General features: G+C 42.5%; 1 protein-coding gene across 4 annotated transcripts in view; it reads right to left on the reverse strand.

Annotated features, from left to right (window-relative positions):
- The window catches only part of magixa (MAGI family member, X-linked a), a 179,088-nt gene that overhangs the window by 74,465 nt on the left and 80,394 nt on the right, over positions 1–24,229 (reverse strand). For all 4 annotated transcript variants that reach the window (XM_031794855.1, XM_031794854.1, XM_031794853.1 and 1 more), the window contains exons 9-12: positions 19,307–19,883; positions 13,489–13,990; positions 11,680–11,743; positions 9,720–10,196 (exon numbers count right to left, since the gene is read on the reverse strand). In XM_031794855.1, coding sequence (XP_031650715.1) covers positions 9,720–10,196; positions 11,680–11,743; positions 13,489–13,990; positions 19,307–19,883 — 1,620 coding nt within the window. The remainder of the gene's footprint in view (positions 1–9,719; positions 10,197–11,679; positions 11,744–13,488; positions 13,991–19,306; positions 19,884–24,229) is intronic.

Genomic DNA, 24,229 nt, shown 5'->3' on the forward strand with positions numbered 1-24,229 from the left:
TTCTAAAATGTTTTTTTTTCCTCGTCAATCTACACACAATACCACATGACATCACAATACCCAATAATGACATCACAATACCCAATAATGACATCACAATACCCATAATGACATCACAATACCCAATAATGACATCACAATACCCAATAATGACATCACAATACCCAATAATGACATCACAATACCTAATAATGACATCACAATACCCAATAATGACATCACAATACCTAATAATGACATCACAATACCTAATAATGACATCACAATACCTAATAATGACATCACAATACCCAATAATAACAAAGCCCATTTGTTGAACCCCCCCTGGAAATATCACATTCACATAAGTATTCAGACCCTTTACTTTGGCAGCGATTACAGCATCCGATCCTCTTGGGTATGACGCTACATGTTTGGCAAACCTGTATTTGGGGAGTTTCACCCATTCTTCTCTGCAGATCCTCTTAAGCTCTGTCAGGTTGGATGGGGAGCGTAGCTGCACAGCTATTTTCAGGTCTCTCCAGGGATGTTCGATCGGGTTCAAGTCCAGGCTCTGGCTGGGCCACTCAAGGACATTCAGAGACTTGTACCAAAGCCACACCTGCGTTGTCTTGGCTGTGTGCTTAGGGTCATTGTCTTATTGGAAGGAGAACCTTCACCCCAGTCTGAGGTCCTGAGCGCTCTGGAGCAGGTTTCATCAAGGATCTCTCTGTACTTTGCTCCGTTCTTCTTTCCCTCGATCCTGACTAGTCTCCCAGTCCCTGCTGCTAAAAACATCCCCACAGCATGATGCTTCCACCACCATGCTTCACCGTAGGGATGGTGCCAGGTTTCCTCCAGATGTGACGCTTGGCATTCAGGCCAGGGAATGTTGTTTCTCATGGTCAGAGTCCTTTAGGTGCAACTTTAGGGCAAACTCCAAGCGGGCTGCCATGTGCCTTTTACTGAGGAGTGGCTTCTGTCTCAGAGCTCCTTCAACCTCATGCTTTTGGTTTTTGCTCTGACAGGCACTGTCAACTGTGGGACCTTATATAGACAGGTGTGTGCCTTTCCAAACCATGTCCAATCACTTTCATTTACCACAGGTGAACTCCAATCAAATTGTAGAAACATCTCGAGGATGGTCAAGGTAAACAGGATTCACTTGAGCTCATTTTCGAGTCTCGAGTCTCAGCAAAGTGTCTGAATACTTAAGTAAATAAGTATACATTTGCAAACATTTCTTAAAATCTGATTTTCACTATGTCATTATGTGGTATTGTGATGTCATTATGTGGTATTGTGATGTCATTATGGGGTATTATGATGTCATTATGGGTATGTGATGTCATTATGGGGTATTGTGATGTCATTATGGGGTATTGTGATGTCATTATGTGGTATTGTGATGTCATTATGGGGTATTGTGATGTCATTATGGGGTATTGTGATGTCATTCTGGGGTATTGTGATGTCATTCTGGGGTATTGTGATGTCATTATGGGGTATTGTGATGTCATTATGGGGTATTGTGATGTCATTCTGGGGTATTGTGATGTCATTCTGGGGTATTGTGATGTCATTATGTGGTATTGTGATGTCATTATGGGGTATTGTGATGTCATTATGGGGTATTGTGATGTCATTCTGGGGTATTGTGATGTCATTCTGGGGTATTGTGATGTCATTATGGGGTATTGTGATGTCATTATGGGGTATTGTGATGTCATTCTGGGGTATTGTGATGTCATTCTGGGGTATTGTGATGTCATTATGGGGTATTGTGATGTCATTATGTGGTATTGTGATGTCATTATGGGGTATTGTGATGTCATTATGGGGTATTGTGATGTCATTCTGGGGTATTGTGATGTCATTCTGGGGTATTGTGATGTCATTATGGGGTATTGTGATGTCATTATGGGGTATTGTGATGTCATTCTGGGGTATTGTGATGTCATTCTGGGGTATTGTGATGTCATTCTGGGGTATTGTGATGTCATTATGGGGTATTGTGATGTCATTATGTTGTATTGTGATGTCATTATGGGGTATTGTGATGTCATTATGTTGTATTGTGATGTCATTATTGGGTATTGTGTGTAGATTGACAAGGATTTGTTTTATTTAATCCATTTTAGAATAAGGCTGTAACGTAACAAAATGTGAAAAAAGGGAAGGGGTCTGAATACTTTCTGAATGAACTGTATGTCTCCCATGCCAATAAAGCCCTTTGAATTTTATATATATATATAGAGAGAGAGAGAGAGGTTGGACAGGAAGTGGTGGGTGGAAAGATATGGAAGGGGGGAGGAAGGTGAAACTCAGGGGAATACCAGAGTAGATGAGTACGGTGAGGTACGATGAGATTCAAACCATGACATCATGTGGTGTGTTTGTGGTGTGTGTATCTGTGTGTGTTTGTGTATCTGTGTGTGTGTGTATCTGTGTGTGTGTGTGTGTGTGTGTGTGTGTGTGTGTGTGTGTGTGTGTGTGTGTGTGTGTGTGTGTGTGTGTATCTGTGTGTGTGTGTGTTTGTGTGTGTGTATCTGTGTGTGTGTGTATCTGTGTGTGTGTGTGTGTGTGTGTGTGTGTGTGTGTGTGTGTGTGTGTGTGTGTATCTGTGTGTGTGTGTGTATCTGTGTGTTTGTGTGTGTGTATCTGTGTGTGTGTGTATCTGTGTGTGTGTGTTAATTACAGCTCACTGCATTTCTGCTTCGAGAACATGAATAGATAGAACACGTGTTTCGAGTGTGAACTCAAATTGACTTATCAAACAGAGACAACGTGGCTGACACAGATAGAAAAACATATTGGCATGAGTGGCACAATACACACACACACACACACACACACACACACACACACACACACACACACACACCACACACACACACACACACACACACACACACACACACACACACACACACACACACACACACACACATACACAGACACACACAGCCACACACACACACACAGACACACACAGCCACACACAGCCACACACACACACACACAGCCACACACACAGCCACACACACACACACAGCCACACACACACACACACACACACACACACACACACACACACACACACACACACACACACACACACCACACACACACACACACACACAGATACACAAATACACACACACAGACAGACAGACAGACAGACGCGAGCATATACAGATACACAAATACACACACACACAGGCGTACAGACACACAGACACAAACTCACACATTAAAGCACACACGCCGGCTTTCAACAATCTCTCTAGGGGTCTCGAAGCTACACTGATGCTCTTTACACAGAACATGTCCTGACCTATATAGATTCAATCAGCTTTTATGTGACTACATGGTGTAAACACTACACATATTAAATGTACTGCACTATAGTAACACGAGACTACTACACTATAGTAACACCAGATTACTACAGTAACACCAGACTACTACACTATAGTAACACCAGACTACTACACTATAGTAACACCAGACTACTAGACTATAGTAACACCAGATTACTACACTATAGTAACACCAGATTACTACAGTAACACCAGACTACTACACTATAGTAACACCAGACTACTAGACTATAGTAACACCAGATTACTACACTATAGTAACACCAGATTACTATAGAAACACCAGGTTACTATAGTAACACCAGTCTACTACACTACACTAACACCAGATCACTACACTACACTAACACCAGATTACTACACTACACTAACACCAGATTATTATAGTAACAGCAGACTACTACACTATAGTAAAACCAGATTACTATAGTAACACCGGATTACTATAGCAACACCAGATTACTACACTAACACCAGATTACTATACTAACACCAGATTACTACACTAACACCAGACTACTACACTACACTAACACCAGATCACTACACTACACTAACACCAGATTACTACACTATAGTAACACCAGATTACTACACTACACTAACACCAGATTGCTACACTACACTAACACCAGATTACTATAGTAACACCAGATTACTACACTACACTAACACCGGATTACTGTAGCAACACCAGACTACTACACTACACTAACACCAGATCACTACACTACACTAACACCAGATTACTACACTATAGTAACACCAGATTACTACACTACACTAACACCAGATTGCTACACTACACTAACACCAGATTACTATAGTAACACCAGATTACTACACTACACTAACACCAGATTGCTACACTACACTAACACCGGATTACTATAGCAACACCAGATTACTACACTAACACCAGATTACTATACTAACACCAGATTACTACACTAACACCAGACTACTACACTACACTAACACCAGATCACTACACTACACTAACACCAGATTACTACACTATAGTAACACCAGATTACTACACTACACTAACACCAGATTGCTACACTACACTAACACCAGATTACTATAGTAACACCAGATTACTACACTCCACTAACACCGGATTACTGTAGCAACACCAGACTACTACACTACACTAACACCAGATCACTACACTACACTAACACCAGATTACTACACTATAGTAACACCAGATTACTACACTACACTAACACCAGATTGCTACACTACACTAACACCAGATTACTATAGTAACACCAGATTACTACACTACACTAACACCAGATTACTACACTACACTAACACCAGATTACTATACTACACTAACACCAGATTACTATAGTAACACCAGATTGCTACACTACACTAACACCAGATTACTATAGTAACACCAGATTACTATACTACACTAACACCAGATTACTACACTACACTAACACCAGATCACTACACTACAGTAACACCAGATTAGTATACTACACTAACACCAGATCGTAAAACTACACTAACACCAGATTACTACACTAACAGCAGATTAGTACACTACACTAACACCAGATTAGTATAGTAACACCAGATTACTACACTAACACCAGATTACTACAATAACACCAGATTACTACACTATGTTAACACCGGATTACCACATTACACTAACACCAGATTACTACACTATACTAACACCAGATCACTACACTACACTAACACCAGATTACTATACTACAGTAACACCAGAATACTACACTATAGTAACACCAGATCGCTACACTATACTAACACCAGATCACTACACTACACTAACACCAGATCACTACACTAGAGTAACACCAGATTACTATACTACAGTAACACCAGATCACTACACTACACTAACATCAGATCACTACACTACACTAACACCAGATCACTACACTACACTAAAAGCAGATTACTACACTACACTAACACCAGATCACTACACTACACTAACACTAGATTACTATACTACACTAACACCAGATTGCTACACTACACTAACACCAGATCACTACACTACACTAACACCAGATCACTACACTACACTAACACTAGATTACTATACTACACTAACACCAGATTGCTACACTACACTAACACCAGATTACTATAGTAACACCAGATTACTACACTACACTAACACCAGATTACTATACTACACTAACACCAGATTACTACACTACACTAACACCAGATTACTACACTACACTAACACCAGATTACTATACTACACTAACACCAGATTACTACACTACACTAACACCAGATTACTACACCACACTAACACCAGATTACTACACTACACTAACACCAGATTACTATACTACACTAACACCAGATCACTACACTACACTAACACCAGATCACTACACTACACTAACACCAGATTACTACACTAACACCATATTACTACACTACACTAACACCAGATTACTACAGTAACACCAGATTACTACACTAACACCAGATTACTACACTACACTAACACCAGATTACTACACTAACACCAGATTACTACACTACAGTAACACCAGATTACTACACTATGTTAACACCAGATTACTACAGGAACACCAGATTACTACACTATGTTAACACCGGATTACTACATTACACTAACACCAGATCGCTACACTATAGTAACACCAGATCGCTACACTATACTAACACCAGATCACTACACTACACTAACACCAGATCACTACACTACAGTAACACCAGAATACTATACTACAGTAACACCAGATCGCTACACTATACTAACACCAGCTCACTACAATACACTAACACCAGATCACTATACTACAGTAACACCAGATCGCTACACTACACTAACACCAGATCACTACACTACACTAACATCAGATTGCTACACTACACTAACACCAGATTACTATACTACAGTAACACCAGATCGCTACACTACAGTGACACCAGATCGCTACACTACACTAACACCAGATCACTACATTACACTAACACCAGATTGCTACACTACACTAACACCAGATCACTACACTACACTAACACCAGATCGCTACACTACACTAACACCAGATTACTATACTAACACCAGACTACTATACTACACTAACACCAGATTACTACACCATGCTAACACCAGATCACTACACTAACACCAGATTACTACACCAGCACCAGATTACTACACTAACACCAGATTACTATAGTAACACCAGTTTACTACACTGACACCAGATTACTATACTACACTAACACCAGATTACTACACTACACTAACACCAGATTACTACACTAACACCAGATCACTACACTAACACCAGTTTACTATAGTAACACCAGATTACTACACTAACACCGGATCACTATAGTAACACCAGATTACTACACCACACTAACACCAGATTACTATACTACACTAACACCAGATTACTATACTACACTAACACCAGATTACTACACTAACACCAGATCACTACACTAACACCAGATCACTATAGTAACACCAGATTACTACACCACACTAACACCAGATTACTACACTAACACCAGATCACTACACTAACACCAGTTTACTATAGTAACACCAGATTACTACACTAACACCGGATCACTATAGTAACACCAGATTACTACACCACACTAACACCAGATTACTATACTACACTAACACCAGATTACTATACTACACTAACACCAGATTACTACACTAACACCAGATCACTACACTAACACCAGATCACTACAGTAACACCAGATTACTACACTAACACCAGATCACTACACTAACACCAGATCACGATAGTAACACCAGATTACTACACCACACTAACACCAGATTACTATACTACACTAACACCAGATTACTATACTACACTAACACCAGATTACTACACTAACACCAGATCACTACACTAACACCAGATCACTACAGTAACACCAGATTACTACACTAACACCAGATCACTACACTAACACCAGATCACTACAGTAACACCAGATTACTACACTAACACCAGATTACTACACTAACACCAGATTGCTATACTAACACCAGATTACTACACCACACTAACACCAGATTATTACACCAAACTAACACCAGATTACTACACTAACACCAGATTACTACACCAAACTAACACCAGATTACTACACTAACACCAGATTACTACACTAACACCAGATTACTGCACTAACACCAGATCACTACACTAACACCAGATCACTACAGTAACACCAGATTACTACACTAACACCAGATTACCACACTAACACCAGATTGCTATACTAACACCAGATTACTACACCACACTAACACCAGATTACTACACCAAACTAACATCAGATTACTACACTAACACCAGATTACTACACCAAACTAACACCAGATTACTACACTAACACCAGATTACTATACTAACACCAGATCACTCCACTAACACCAGATCACTACAGTAACACCAGATTACTACACTAACACCAAATTACCACACTAACACCAGATTGCTATACTAACACCAGATTACTACACCACACTAACACCAGATTACTACACTATAGTAACGCCAGATTACTATAGTAACACCAGATTACTACACTAACACCAGATTATTACACTATAGTAACACCAGATTACTATAGTAACACCAGATTACTACACTAACACCATATTACTATAGTAACACCAGATTACTACACTAACACCATATTACTATAGTAACACCAGATTACTACACTAACACCAGATTATTACACTATAGTAACACCAGATTACTATAGTAACACCAGATTACTACACTAACACCAGATTATTACACTACACTAACACCAGACTACTATAGAAACACCAGAGAATAACTGAACTCTACTGTACTGTACAAGACAGATTCCCTGATTGGTCAAAAAGGCAAACGTGTGGCCTGTGTTGTCCAAAGGTTACAGCCACTGACCCCAGCACACATGTGTTGACTCCCCCCGCCCCATCCCCGGGCTCGCTAGCTAACGTTACGCGTATGATCTGTGTAGTGATATTATTGAATCAGTAAAGCCATTTGCATTGCTAGATATAGCCTAATGTTAGCTAACTAACATTGAACCTAGATGGTTAGCTCTTTAGCTACCTGCTAGATGCATACTACAACTATGACAATGTTTGTATTGGTAATAGTATGAGTCGGGATTATGCCGGTTCATTGTTTAGCTCAGCTAGCTACATGTCTAAAACAAAATACTGTTGACCAGATGATTACGCGAGCCATCAAGTTAGCCAGGTGTGTCTGGGGGGTGGGGGAGGGGGGGGTGATTATGGCCTTCTATTGTATTTCATGAACATGTGTACATGTCTAGGCAATAGTGACCCATCCACTTAACTAGATGTGGCTGGGAGTTATAGCATTTCTTTCACATGACCCATCAATTTAGACAAGTGTGTTGCGTCATCCAATAATGAACAAATATTTATTTATCTGGATGCTTTCTGTTTTTGATATTTGCTAATATACAAGTTTTCCCTTTCACTCTACCCTGTGTGACAAATAAACTTTACATTTGATTTGATATAGTGTGTGTTTACCAGAGACGGTGATGTGAAGAACAACATGACCTGCACCAAAGACAGATTAGGATAAAGGGCCAAGGACGAGATAACGTGTATTTTTACGTGGAGTTTTTTTTAATCTTATTGTAGGCTACTACTTTTACCACTTTTAGTCTTGAAATCTTTGGTTGTTTACTAAACTACTCACTCTCAATTGGGGTTATAAGTTTATCAACATTCAAAGCAGAATTACTTTCCCATTGTTTCCGCAAATACAGCGTATGATGTACAATTTTCTATCTCTGAGACTTTATTTTTTATAAAATAATAATCAAATTTTGCTACATCAGATCGAATTGAGGCGGTCGATCACACAATAAACAGAATTCTACTGTATCTGTTCTGGATGGAAGTGCATTACACATCCACAGATTTGCCCCAGATTTCATAGTTACATAGAGCAGACGTTACAGGTTTATAGTGCTATGAGGCAATGAGATAGCGTTGGCTCATTGAAGCCCTTGTTAATTAAACCAGAGGTGTTGAATACCCAGAAGGCATTGAATCCCTTGTTAATTAAACCAGAGGTGTTGAATACCCAGAAGGCATTAAACAGCATATAACACAACAAATGAATTATCTTTACGACCAGGCCTCATATTCATGAAGCACCTCAGAGTAGGAGTACTGATCTAGGATCAGTTTGCCCATTTATATTAGAATGAATAAAACTATGTGGACAAGCAGAGGATCTGATCCTTAATCAGCATTGGGTTATAAATAAACAATAAATGACTCACCCCCATTGGCCAGGTCCTTTGAGGCGATGATGAAGCCGAACCCCTCCCCCGGCCGTCTCCGTAGCTCCACCTCCTGTCCCCTGACCCCTCCCCCTCGTCTGTCCACCTGGCCCTTGGCCACAGCCCCCATTCCTGCTCCTCCTCCCCAACCTCCAGGGGGCCTCAACACACCCGGGGCCCCAACACCGTTCTCCACCCCAAGCCAGTCTCTGGGTTCCAGGGTGAGAGTTACAGGGACTGAGTCCAGAAAGCTTGTGCTCTGGACCAGGGAGGGGAGATCTGTGGAGGGCGAGGCTGGGGAGAGGTCACTGTGGCTGGGGGGGGGATGGGGGATGTGAGGGAGGTGCAGGGGCACCAAGGCATCTGAGGTGGAGGAGGAGGCAGGCAGGTCAGATGGGAGGCCATGGGAGGAGGAGGGGCCCAGGGGAGAGGGGAGGGGCTTGTAGAGGTTAGGGGAGACAGGAGAGAAGAGCGACCCTGGAGAGAGAGAGAGAGAGAGAGAGAGAGAGAGAGGGAGAATTTGAACACCGAGAGAGAGAGAGAGAGAGAGAGAGAGAGAGAGAGGGGGGGGGAGAGGGAGAGGGAGAGAGAGAGAATTTGAACACCAAGAGAGAGAGAGAGAGAGAGAGGGAGAGGGAGAGGGGAGAGAGAGGGGAGAGGGAGAGGGAGAGGGAGAGGGAGAGGGAGAGGGAGAGGGAGAGAGAGAGGGAGAATTTGAACACCGAGAGAGAGAGAGAGAGAGAGAGAGAGAGAGAGAGAGAGAGAGAGAGAGGGGGAGAGGGAGAGGGAGAGAGAGAGAATTTGAACACCAAGAGAGAGAGAGAGAGAGAGAGAGAGAGGGAGAGGGAGAGGGAGAGAGAGGGAGAGGGAGAGGGAGAGGGAGAGAGAGAAGAGAGAGAGAGAGAGAGGAGAGAGAGAGAGAGAGAATTTGAACACCAAGAGAGAGAGAGAGAGAGAGAGAGAGAGAGAGAGAGAGAGAGAGAGAGAGAGAGAGAGAGAGAGAATTTGAACACCAAGAGAGAGAGAGAGAGAGAGAGAGAGAGGGAGACAGGGAAGAGAGAGCGAAAGAGAGAGAGGTGGGAGAGAGAGAGAGAGAGAGAGGAGGGAGAGACATATAATTTGAACACCAAGAGAGAGACGTTCAGCTCATGTAGACCTATCAGAATGTCAATAGTGAACCCAACACAAGGAAACAGAATCTCTGAGGAGAAACAACCCTGTATCCTGTACACAGTAACCTGGTCTGAAAGCGGTTTACAACCTAAAGTGATAAAGATACATGTTACATTAAGAGAATTTAAACCAAATCCTACTGAAGCTAAATGTAACATACAGAGGATTCATACCTAAAGTACTAAAGTTTCATAAAGAGTATTTAAACAGGAAGAAAACCAGGATGAGGGTACTGCACCAATGCTAGCAACAGCAGTAGTATTACTAGTATGTATATGGGTAAATACAGTGTTTTTTGCGGTAGTATCAGTACTAGAGTATTTATACAGGTAAATACAGTGTATTTGTGGTAGTAATGGTAGTGTTTATACAGGTTATAGTAGTACTAGAGTATTTATAGAGGTTATAGTAGTACTAGAGTATTTATACAGGTTATATAGGTAAATACAGTGTATTGTGGTAGTATTAGTACTAGAGTATTTATACAGGTTATAGTAGTACTAGAGTATTTATACAGGTTATAGTAGTACTAGAGTATTTATACAGTTTATATGGGTAAATACAGTGTATTGTGGTAATAATGGTAGTATTTATACAGGTTATATAGGTAAATACAGTGTATTGTGGTAGTATTAGTACTAGAATATTTATACAGGTTATAGTAGTACTAGAGTATTTATACAGGTTATAGTAGTACTAGAGTATTTATACAGGTTATATAGGTAAATAGCGTATTTGTGGTAGTAATGGTAGTATTTATACAGGTTAAATAGGTTAATGGTCTTACCTCCTCTGTAAACCAACAGCACTACTTCTCCCTGCCTGGTGTGTTTCTGGAGAACCCTCTGGACCTACAGTGTTCAGCAGAGGTCCAAAACAAATGGGCAAACACAGTTTTTTCAAATTAACTTGTAGTGACATTCAGAAACAAGCTCTTATGTACAAGTACCAGTCAAATGTTTGGACACACTGAATAATTTAAGGGTTGTTCTTTATTTGTACTATTTTCTACATCGTAGAATAATAGCGAAGACATCAAAACTATGCAATAACACCTATGGCATCATGGGGTAGCCACAAAAGTCTTAACAAATCATAATATATTTGAGATTTGAGATTTGTCAAAGTAGCCACCCTTTGCCTTGATGACAGCTTTGCACACTCTTGGTATTCTATAAACCAGCTTCATGAGGTAGTCACCTGGAATGCATTTCAATTAACAGGTGTGCCTTCTTAAAAGTTAATTTGTGGAATTTCTTTCCTTTTTAATGCGCATGAGCCAATCAGTTGTGTTGTGACAAGGTAGGTGTGGTATACAGAAGATAGACCTATTTGGTAAAATACCAAGTCCATACTATGTCAAGAACTGCTCAAAGAGAAACAGCAGTCCATCATTCATTTAAGACATGAAGGTCAGTCAATGCAGAACATTTCAAGAACTTTGAAAGTTTCTTCAAGGGCAGTCGCAAAAACCATCAAGTGCTATGATGAAACTGTCTCTCATGAGGACTGCCACAGGAAAGGAAGACCCAGAGTTACCTCTGCTGCAGAGGATACGTTCATTAGAGTTAACTGCACCTCAGATTGCAGCCAAAATAAATGCTTCACAGAGTTCAAGTAACAGACACATCTCAACATCAACTGTTCAGAGGAGACTGTGTGAATCACGCCTTCATGGTCAAATTGCTGCAAATAAACCACTACTAAAGGACACCAATAAGAAGAAGAGACTTGCTTGGGCCAAGAAATACGAGCATTGACATTAGACCGGTGGAGATCTGTCCTTTGGTCTGATGAGTCCAAATTTGAGAATTTTGGTTCCAACTACCGTTTCTTTGTGAGACGCAGAGTAGGTGAACAGATGATCTCTGCATGTCTGGTTCCGATCGTGAAGCATGGAGGAGGAGGTGTGATGGTATGTGGGTGCTTTGCTGGTGACACTGTCAGTGATTTATGTAGAATTCAAGGCACACTTAACCAGCATGGCTGACCTGGCCTCCACAATCACCCGACCTCAACCCAATTGAGATGGTTTGGGATGAGTTGGATCGCAGAGTGAAAAGCAGCCAACACGTGCTCAGCATATGTGGGAACTCCTTCAAGACGGTTGGAAAAGCTTTCTTCATGAAGCTGTTTGAGAGAATACAAAGCTGTCATCAAGGCAAAGGGTGGCTATTTGAAGAATCTCAAATATAAAATATGTTTTGATTTGTTTAACACTATTTTGGTTACTACATGGTTACGACATGATTCCATGTGTGTTATTTCATAGTTTTGATGTCTTCACTATTATTCTACAATGTAGAAAGTAGTAAAAATAAAGAAAAACGGTTGAATGAGTCGGTGTTCTAAAACTCCAAACTTGTGACTGGTACTGTATATACTGAAAAAATAGGCCCGCGGCTGATCCCTGGGCTGGACTGTATATTTGTCCTTAAGTATTCTCTGTGTCAATAACCTTACTCAATGTTGTCGGAATGTTTATACTCCAGAGAGTGATGAGAACGGATGATTACTATTGAGCATTGTTGCAATAAATACCAATCAATAAAATCTTAGCCTCTAGCTGTAGAACTGTCTCCAAAGTTGGTCGTACCTGAGCGAAGCTGAGACTCTGCACGTCAGCGCCGTTGATCTTGACTATCGCATCCCCTGGCTGCAGGGAGGAACACTGCCTTCTGTCCCAGACCCTCTTCACCAGGGCCAGCTGCCCCCCCTGCCCCCCCGCCGTCACACTGAACCCCATCCCACCCCCCTCACTCCTCCCCAGGGGCACAGGGACCAGCTCCCCTCCTCCAGCCCCACCAGGTACTCCCTCACTGGGCGCGCTGTGGCCCCCATGGGGTTGGGCGTTGGCTGGGCAGCCGTTGAAGCCGCAAGGGGGGACCTCCGTGGGTGAGGGGAGCATGAGGGAGGTCTGGGGCATGGGGGGCCGTTGGCAGGGGGCTCCAGGGGTGGTGGCGGTGCACACGTCCGGCTGGGAAATGGGCAGATTGGAGACGGAGATGGGCAGGGTGGAGGTGGTGAAGTCACTCTGGTGGTGGAGTATGGAGGAGGGGGTGGGGAGGGAGTTCGCGTTGTAGCGCATCAGAGACCATCTGATGAAGGAAGAAGATACAGAGGATAAGGACGGAGACAGGATGTCAGATAATATTCTGTTCCAGTCGGACACACAGAGGAAACTAAGAACTGCCCTGCCTCACTAAAATCTTAGCCAAGTTAACAAACAGATTACCGATCATTTAGAATCCCACCATATTTTCTCCACTATGCAATCTGGTCATGGGTGCACCTCAGCCACGCTTAAGGTCCTAAACGATATCATAGCCGCTATCGATAAAAGACAATACTGTGCAGCCGTCTTCATTGACCTGGCCAAGGCTTGGCCATTGTCAATAAATGCACTCTTATTGGCACACTCAATAGCCTTGGTTTCTCAAATGACTGCCTCGCCTGGTTCACCAACTACTTCTCAGATAGAGTTCAGTTTGTCAAATCAGAGGGCCTGTTGTCGGGACCTCTGGCAATCTCTATGGGGGTGCCACAGGGTTCAATACCTGTGGCGACTCTTTTCTCTGTATATATCAATGATGTCACTCTTGCTGATGGTGATTTTCTGATCCACCTCTACCCCTTTTTTCTCCCCAATTTCCCATTGGTAGTTACAGTCTTGTCTCATCGCTGCAACTCCCGTACAGACTTGGGAGAGGCGAAGGTCGAGACCCATGCGTCCTCTGAAACACAACCCAACCACTGCTTCTTGACACAATGCACATCCAACCCAGAAGCCAGCAGCACCAATATGTCGGAAGAAACACCGTACACCTGGCGACCTGGTCAGCATGCACTGTGCCGCGGCCCGCCACAGGAGTCGCTAGTGAGCAATGAGACAAGGATATCCCTGCCGGCCAAACCCTCCCTAACCCGGACGACACTGGGCCAATTGTGCGCCGCCCCATGGACCTCCCGGTCGCAGCCCGGCTGTGACAGAGCCTGGGCTTGAACCCAGAATCTCTGGTGGCACAGCTAGCGCTGCGATGCAGTGCCTTAGACCACTACGCCACCAGGGAGGCTCAGACGACACCATTCCGTATACATCTGGCCTTCTTTGGACACTGTGCTAACAAACCTCCAAATGAGACTCAATGCCATATACAACTCTCCTTCTGTTGCCTCCAACTGCTTTTAAATGCTAGTAAAACTAAATGCATTTTCTTCAACCGATTGCTGCCCGCACCCGCCAGCCCGACTAGCATCACTACTCTGGACGGTTCTGACTTAGAATACGTGAACAACTACAAATACCTAGGTGTCTGGTTAGACTGTAAACTCTCCTCCCAGACTCACATTAAGCATCTCCAATCAAAAATCTTTAATCTAGAATCGGCTTCCTATTTCACAACGAAGCCTCCTTCACTCATGCTGTCAAAAATACCCTCGTAAAATTGACTATCCTACCGATCCTCGACTTCGGCGATGTCATTTACAAAATAGCCTCCAACACTCTACTCAGCAAACTGGATGTAGTCTATCACAGTGCCATCCGTTTTGTCACCAAAGCCCCATATACTACCCACCACTGCGACCTGTATGCTCTCGTTGGCCGGCCCTCACTACATATTCGTCGCCAAACCCACTGGCTCCAGGTGATCTTTAAGTCTTTACTAGGTAAAGCCCCGCCTCATCTCAGCACACTGGTCACCATAGCAACACCCACCCGTAGCACTCGCTCCAGCAGGTATATTTCACTGGTCATCCCCAAAGCCAACACTTCCTTTGGCCACCTTTACTTCCAATTCTCTGCTGCCAATGACTGGAACGAATTGCAAAAATCACTGGAGATTTGGAGATTTATATCTCTCTCTCTAACTTTAAGCATCAGCTGTCAGAGCAGTTTACCGATCACTGTACCTGTACACAGTCAATCTGTAAATAGCCCAACTAACTACCTCATCCCTATATTGTTATTTATCTTCTTGTTCTTTTGCACCCCAGTATCTCTACTTTTTATTTATTTTACCTTTATTTTATTAGGCAAGTCTGATCCCCAATTAAAATCAGTCTCCGAGTCAATATACCGGGGTACAGCTTAGTCGAGGTAATTGAGGTCATTTGTACATGTAGGGGTTAAGTGACATAGATAATAAACATGAGTAGCAGCAGTATAAAAAAAGGGGTGCGGTCCATTTGATTAACTGTTCAGCAGTTTTATGGCTTGGGGGTAGAACCTGTTAAGGAGTCTTTTGGTCCTACACTTGGTGCTCCGGTACCGCTTGACGTGAGGTAGCAGAGAGAACAGTCTATGACTTGGGTGGCTGGAGTCTTTTGACAATTTTTTGGGCCTTCCTCTGTCACCGCCTGGTATATATGTCCTGGATGGTAGAAAGCTTGGCCCCGGTGATGTACTGGGCCGTACACATTACCCTCTGTAGTGTCTTGCGGTCGGACGCCAAGCAGTTTCCATATCAGGAGGTGATTCAACCAGTTAGGATGCTCTCGATGATGCAGATGTGTAACTTTTTGAGGATCTGAGGACCCGTGCCAAATCTTTTCAGTCTCCTGAGGGGGAATAAGCGTTGTCGTGCCCTGTTCACTATAGTTTGTTGGTGATGTGCTCTGCCCTCCTTTTCTTGTAGTCCACGATCAACTCATTTGTCTTGATCACGTTGAGGTAGAGGTTGTTGTCCTGGCACCACACTGCCAGGACTCTGACCACCTCCCTATAGGCTGTCTCATAATTGTTGGTGATCAGGCCTACCACCGTTGCATCATCGTCCAACTTAATGATGGTGCTGGAGTCGTGCCTGGCCACGCAGTCAGGGGTGAACAGGAAGTACAGGAGGGGACTGAGCACGCACCCCTGAGGGGCCCCAGTGTTGAGGATCAGTGTGGCAGATGTGTTGTTACCTACCCTGACCACCTCGGGACGTCCCGTCAGGAAGTCCAGAATCCAGTTGCTGAGGGAGGTGTTCACTCCCAGGGTCCTTAGCTTAGTGATGAGCTTTGAGGGCACTATAGTGTTGAACACTGAGCTGTAGTCAATGAACAGCATTCTAACGTAGGCGTTCCTTTCGTTCCTTAGGTGAGAAAGGGCAGTGTGAAGTGCAATAGAGATCGCGTCACCTTTGGATCATCTGTGGATCTGTTGAGGTGGAATGCGAATTGGAGTGTATTTGAACTATGTTAGCACATCTGATTAAACTGGTCAACTAATAATCAAGCCCTTGACTAATTAATCTCTTAATTACATCAAAATGTGGGGCAGAACTGATACAGTAGTGCACAGAGAAAGCTCTGAACATAAAATATTAGCTTGAGACGGTCATCATGAACGAATTGGAGGGGCTTGGCTGTACATTTCAATGAAACATGGTGAAGCCCCAAAATTGCCCTTGCTAGAAGCATGTGTTTCAGACATAAGGAAGTGGATGGCTGCAAACTTTCTACATTTAAACTCGGACAAAACAGAGATGCTTGTTCTATGTCCCAAGAAACAAAGAGATCTTCTGTTGAATCTGACAATTAATCTTAATGGTTGTACAGTCATCTCAAATAAAACTGTGAAGGACCTCGGTGTTACTCTGGACCCTGATCTCTCTTTTGAAGAACATATCAAGACCATTTCAAGGACAGCTTTTTTCCATCTACGTAACATTGCAAAAATCAGAAACTTTCTGTCCAAAAATGATGCAGAAAAATTTATCCATGCTTTTGTCACTTCTAGGTTAGACTACTGCAATGCTCTACTTTCCGGCTACCCGGATAAAGCACTAAATAAACTTCAGTTAGTGCTAAATACGGCTGCTAGAATCCTGACTAGAACCAAAAAATTTGATCATATTACTCCAGTGCTAGCCTCCCTACACTGGCTTCCTGTCAAAGCAAGGGCTGATTTCAAGGTTTTACTGCTAACCTACAAAGCATTACATGGGCTTGCTCCTACCTATCTCTCTGATTTGGTCCTGCCGTACATACCTACACATACGCTACGGTCACAAGACGCAGGCCTCCTAATTGTCCCTAGAATTTCTAAGCAAACAGCTGGAGGCAGGGCTTTCTCCTATAGAGCTCCATTTTTATGGAACGGTCTGCCAACCCATGTCAGAGACGCAAACTCGGTCTCAACCTTTAAGTCTTTACTGAAGACTCATCTCTTCAGTGGGTCATATGATTGAGTGTAGTCTGGCCCAGGAGTGGGAAGGTGAACGGAAAGGCTCTGGAGCAACGAACCGCCCTTGCTGTCTCTGCCTGGCCAGTTCCCCTCTTTCCACTGGGATTCTCTGCCTCTAACCCTATTACAGGGGCTGAGTCACTGGTTTACTGGGGCTCTCTCATGCCGTCCCTGGAAGGGGTGCGTCACTTGAGTGGGTTGATTCACTGATGTGGTCATCCTGTCTCTGCCTGGCCAGTTCCCCTCTTTCCACTGGGATTCTCTGCCTCTAACCCTATTACATGGGCTGAGTCACTGGTTTACTGGGGCTCTCTCATGCCGTCCCTGGAAGGGGTGCGTCACTTGAGTGGGTTGATTCACTGATGTGGTCATCCTGTCTGGGATGGCGCCCCCCTTGGGTTGTGCCATGGCGGAGATCTTTGTGGGCTATACTCAGCCTTGTCTCAGGATGGTAAGTTGGTGGTTGAAGATATCCCTCTAGTGGTGTGGGGGCTGTGCTTTGGCAAAGTGGGTGGGGTTATATCCTTCCTGTTTGGCCCTGTCCGGGGGTGTCCTCGGATGGGGCCACAGTGTCTCCTGACCACTCCTGTCTCAGCCTCCAGTATTTATGCTGCAGTAGTTTATGTGTCGGGGGCTAGGGTCAGTTTGTTATATCTGGAGTACTTCTCCTGTCCTATTCGGTGTCCTGTGTGAATCTAAGTGTGCGTTCTCTAATTCTCTCCTTCTCTCTTTCTTTCTCTCTCTCTGAGGACCTGAGCCCTAGGACCATGCCCCAGGACTACCTGACATGATGACTCCTTGCTGTCCCCAGTCCACCTGGCCGTGCTGCTGCTCCAGTTTCAACTGTTCTGCCTTACTATTATTCGACCATGCTGGTCATTTATGAACATTTGAACATCTTGGCCATGTTCTGTTATAATCTCCACCCGGCACAGCCAGAAGAGGACTGGCCACCCCACATAGCCTGGTTCCTCTCTAGGTTTCTTCCTAGGTTTTGGCCTTTCTAGGGAGTTTTTCCTAGCCACAGTGCTTCTACACCTGCATTGCTTGCTTTTTGGGGTTTAAGGCTGGGTTTCTGTACAGCACTTTGCGATATCAGCTGATGTACGAAGGGCTATATAAATACATTTGATTTGATTTGATTTGATACATCAGGTGATCTGGTTCAGACTTACAACAACATGGTGAAACATCTGAGGAGAGGTTTGAAAACAACCAAGGTTAGTTAGTTAGGGTTAGTTACCTCTGTGTCGCTCCACCCGAGGCTCCTTCCTCTGAGTCACTCTGGCTGGCGGAGGCGGAGGTTCGTTCAGGCGGGGGAGGAGGGGGGATGCCCCTACTGTGAGAGGAGGAGGGGGCACAGGCTGAGCTGGCGGAAGAGCTAAGGATTCCATTAGACAGCGGGTAGGAGGGGGGAGCCGACAACAGGTCTGCCGCGTTCCCGTTAGCGTCCAGCCCAGACCCTGAGTTTCCCGCCACTCTGAGATAGTTTCCGTTGTGATGAGACAGGGTACGGTTCAGGTTAGCCAGGCCGGGAGGTTGGGGTGGCTCGGTAGGGCCAGGACCGGGGGTGGAGAGGGGCTGAGCGGTGGCTGTGGAGGGAGGGGTGGCTGCAGCACTGAGGGGTTCCAGAGGAGAGGAGGAGGCGGAGGGAGTCAGGGGTTGTTTGGGACAGCCGTCTGGGTTGTAGAGCATGGGATAGCCTCTCCGTAACACAACGTCCACACTGTGACCCATAGGGACAGACTTCAACATCTCTACCACCTCTTTATGAGAGAGACCCAGGACACAGCTGTCATTGATGTAGACCAGGATATCAGCTGGAGAGAGAGAGAGAGATCTCATGTGTTATATCATCCAATACTATAGATCAGTATGTAGTGTATCATCCACTACTATAGATCAGTATGTAGTGTATAGATCAGTATGTAGTGTATCATCCACTACTATAGATCAGTATGTAGTGTATCATCCACTACTATAGATCAGTATGTAGTGTATAGATCAGTATGTAGTGTATAGATCAGTATGTAGTGTATCATCCACTACTATAGATCAGTATGTAGTGTATAGATCAGTATGTAGTGTATCTAAGGTGAGAAGTAATAGCATGTGTGTGGTGCATTCCTGTCTCCAGCATCTGCACGTGAGAGGGTTGGATTGTGTGTGTGTGTGTGTGTGTGTGTGTGTGTGTGTGTGTGTGTGTGTGTGTGTGTGTGTGTGTGTGTGTGTGTGTGTGTGTGTGTGTGTGTGTGTGTGTGTGTGTGTGTGTGTGTGTGCACGTGTGTGTGTGTCAGTGACAGTGGGATTACATTCTCCGGGCCCAGTAGAGCAGGATTAGGAATAGATTAGGAGATTCTGACCACAATCAAACCCACCAGAGAGAGAGAGAGAGAGTGGGAGAGCAAGAGAGAGAGAGAGAGAGTGGGAGAGAGAGAGAGAAAGAGAGAGAGTGGGAGAGCAAGAGAGAAATAGAAGAAGAGATGAAAGGAAACGGCAGAGAGATGAAAGTATAGGGCAGAGAGATGCCGTCTCTCAGTTTAACTAACTAATACACAAATCAGCAGGTGTCATTGAGTCAGGTTAATCTACCTGTGTTAATCTACCTGTGTTAATCTACCTGTGTTAATCTACCTGTGTTAATCTACCTGTGTTAATCTACCTGTGTTAATCAAATGTGTTAAATCTACCTGTGTTAATCAAACATGTGTTAAATCTACCTGTGTTAAATCTACCTGTGTTAAATCTACCTGTGTTAATCAAACGTGTTAAATCTACCTGTGTTAAATCTACCTGTGTTAAATCTACCTGTGTTAAATCTACCTGTGTTAATCAAACATGTGTTAAATCTACCTGTGTTAAATCTACCAGTGTTAATCAAACCTGTGTTAAATCTACCTGTGTTAAATCTACCTCTGTTAAATCTACCTGTGTTAAATCTACCTGTGTTAATCAAACGTGTTAAATCTACCTGTGTTAAATCTACCTGTGTTAAATCTACCTGTGTTAATGAAATGTGTTAAATCTACCTGTGTTAAATCTACATGTGTTAAATCTACCTGTGTTAAATCTACCTGTGTTAAATCTACCTGTGTTAATCAAACATGTGTTAAATCTACCTGTGTTAAATCTACCTGTGTTAATCAAACCTCTGTTAAATCTATCTGTGTTAATAAATAAAAAAATCTACTTTTTTTAACCAGACAAGTCAGTTAAGAACAAATTGTTATTTATAATTCCGGCCTCCCAGGGAACAGTGGGTTAACTGCCTTGTTCAGTGGCAGAACGACAGATTCTTACCTTGTCAGCTCGGGGTTTCGATCAAGCAACCTTTCGGTTATTGGCCCAATGATCTAACCACTAGGCTACCTGCCGCCCCAAATACCTGCGGTAATCCTGCCTGTGTTATTCCTACCTGTGTTATTCCTGCCTGTGTTAATCCTGCCTGTGTTAATCCTACCTGTGTTAATCCTACCTGTGTTAATCCTACCTGTGTTAATCATACTTATGTTGAGTGCACCTGCATTAATCTGTATATACCTGTGTTGAGTGCACCTGTGTTAATCTGTATATACTTATGTTGAGTGCACCTGTGTTAATCTGTATATACTTATGTTGAGTGTACCTGTGTTAATCTGTATATACTTATGTTGAGTGCACCTGTGTTAATCTGTATATACTTATGTTGAGTGTACCTGTGTTAATCTGTGTTGAGTGTACCTGTGTTAATCTGTATATACTTATGTTGAGTGTACCTGTGTTAATCTGTATATACCTGTGTTGAGTGTACCTGTGTTAATCTGTATATACTTATGTTGAGTGCACCTGTGTTAATCTGTATATACTTATGTTGAGTGTACCTGTGTTAATCTGTATATACTTATGTTGAGTGCACCTGTGTTAATCTGTATATACTTATGTTGAGTGCACCTGTGTTAATCTGTATATACTTATGTTGAGTGTACCTGTGTTAATCTGTATATACTTATGTTGAGTGCACCTGTGTTAATCTGTATATACTTATGTTGAGTGTACCTGTGTTAATCTGTATATACTTATGTTGAGTGTACCTGTGTTAATCTGTATATACTTATGTTGAGTGTACCTGTGTTAATCTGTATATACTTATGTTGAGTGTACCTGTGTTAATCTGTATATACTTATGTTGAGTGTACCTGTGTTAATCTGTATATACTTATGTTGAGTGTACCTGTGTTAATCTGTATATACTTATGTTGAGTGCACCTGTGTTAATCTGTATATACTTATGTTGAGTGTACCTGTGTTAATCTGTATATACTTATGTTGAGTGTACCTGTGTTAATCTGTATATACCTGTGTTGAGTGTACCTGTGTTAATCTGTATATACTTATGTTGAGTGCACCTGTGTTAATCTGTATATACTTATGTTGAGTGTACCTGTGTTAATCTGTATATACTTATGTTGAGTGTACCTGTGTTAATCTGTATATACTTATGTTGAGTGTACCTGTGTTAATCTGTATATACCTGTGTTGAGTGTACCTGTGTTAATCTGTATATACTTATTTTGAGTGCACCTGTGTTAATCTGTATATACTTATGTTGAGTGCACCTGTGTTAATCTGTATATACTTATGTTGAGTGTACCTGTGTTAATCTGTATATACTTATGTTGAGTGTACCTGTGTTAATCTGTATATACCTGTGTTGAGTGCACCTGTGTTAATCTGTATATACTTATGTTGAGTGTACCTGTGTTAATCTGTATATACTTATGTTGAGTGTACCTGTGTTAATCTGTATATACTTATGTTGAGTGTACCTGTGTTAATCTGTATATACTTATGTTGAGTGTACCTGTGTTAATCTGTATATACTTATGTTGAGTGTACCTGTGTTAATCTGTATATACTTATGTTGAGTGTACCTGTGTTAATCTGTATATACTTATGTTGAGTGTACATGTGTTAATCTGTATATACTTATGTTGAGTGTACCTGTGTTAATCTGTATATACTTATGTTGAGTGTACCTGTGTTAATCTGTATATACTTATGTTGAGTGTACCTGTGTTAATCTGTATATACCTGTGTTGAGTGCACCTGTGTTAATCTGTATATACTTATGTTGAGTGTACCTGTGTTAATCTGTATATACTTATGTTGAGTGTACCTGTGTTAATCTGTATATACTTATGTTGAGTGTACCTGTGTTAATCTGTATATACTTATGTTGAGTGTACCTGTGTTAATCTGTATATACTTATGTTGAGTGTACCTGTGTTAATCTGTATATACTTATGTTGAGTATACCTGTGTTAATCTGTATATACCTGTGTTGAGTGCACCTGCGTTAATCTGTATATACCTGTGTTGAGTGCACCTGCGTTAATCTGTATATACCTGTGTTGAGTGCACCTGCGTTAATCTGTATATACCTGTGTTGAGTGTACCTGTGTTAATCTGTATATACCTGTGTTGAGTGTACCTGCGTTAATCTGTATGTATTTATGTTGAGTGCACCTGCGTTAATCTGTGTTGAGTGTACCTGCGTTAATCTGTATATACCTGTGTTGAGTGTACATGTGTTAATCTGTATATACCTGTGTTGAGTGTACCTGTGTTAATCTGTATATACCTGTGTTGAGTGTACCTGCGTTAATCTGTATGTATTTATGTTGAGTGCACCTGCGTTAATCTGTGTTGAGTGTACCTGCGTTAATCTGTATATACCTGTGTTGAGTGTACATGTGTTAATCTGTATATACCTGTGTTGAGTGTACCTGCGTTAATCTGTATGTATTTATGTTGAGTGCACCTGCGTTAATCTGTGTTGAGTGTACCTGTGTTAATCTGTATATACCTGTGTTGAGTGTACCTGCGTTAATCTGTATATACCTGTGTTGAGTGTACCTGTGTTAATCTGTATATACCTGTGTTGAGTGTACCTGTGTTAATCTGTATATACCTGTGTTGAGTGTACCTGCGTTAATCTGTATATACTTATGTTGAGTGCACCTGCGTTAATCTGTGTTGAGTGTACCTGTGTTAATCTGTATATACCTGTGTTGAGTGTACCTGCGTTAATCTGTATATACCTGTGTTGAGTGTACCTGTGTTAATCTGTATATACCTGTGTTGAGTGTACCTGTGTTAATCTGTATATACCTGTGTTGAGTGTACC

The sequence above is a fragment of the Oncorhynchus kisutch genome, linkage group LG17 (assembly GCF_002021735.2).
Source record: "Oncorhynchus kisutch isolate 150728-3 linkage group LG17, Okis_V2, whole genome shotgun sequence".
Taxonomy (NCBI): Eukaryota; Metazoa; Chordata; class Actinopteri; order Salmoniformes; family Salmonidae; genus Oncorhynchus; species Oncorhynchus kisutch.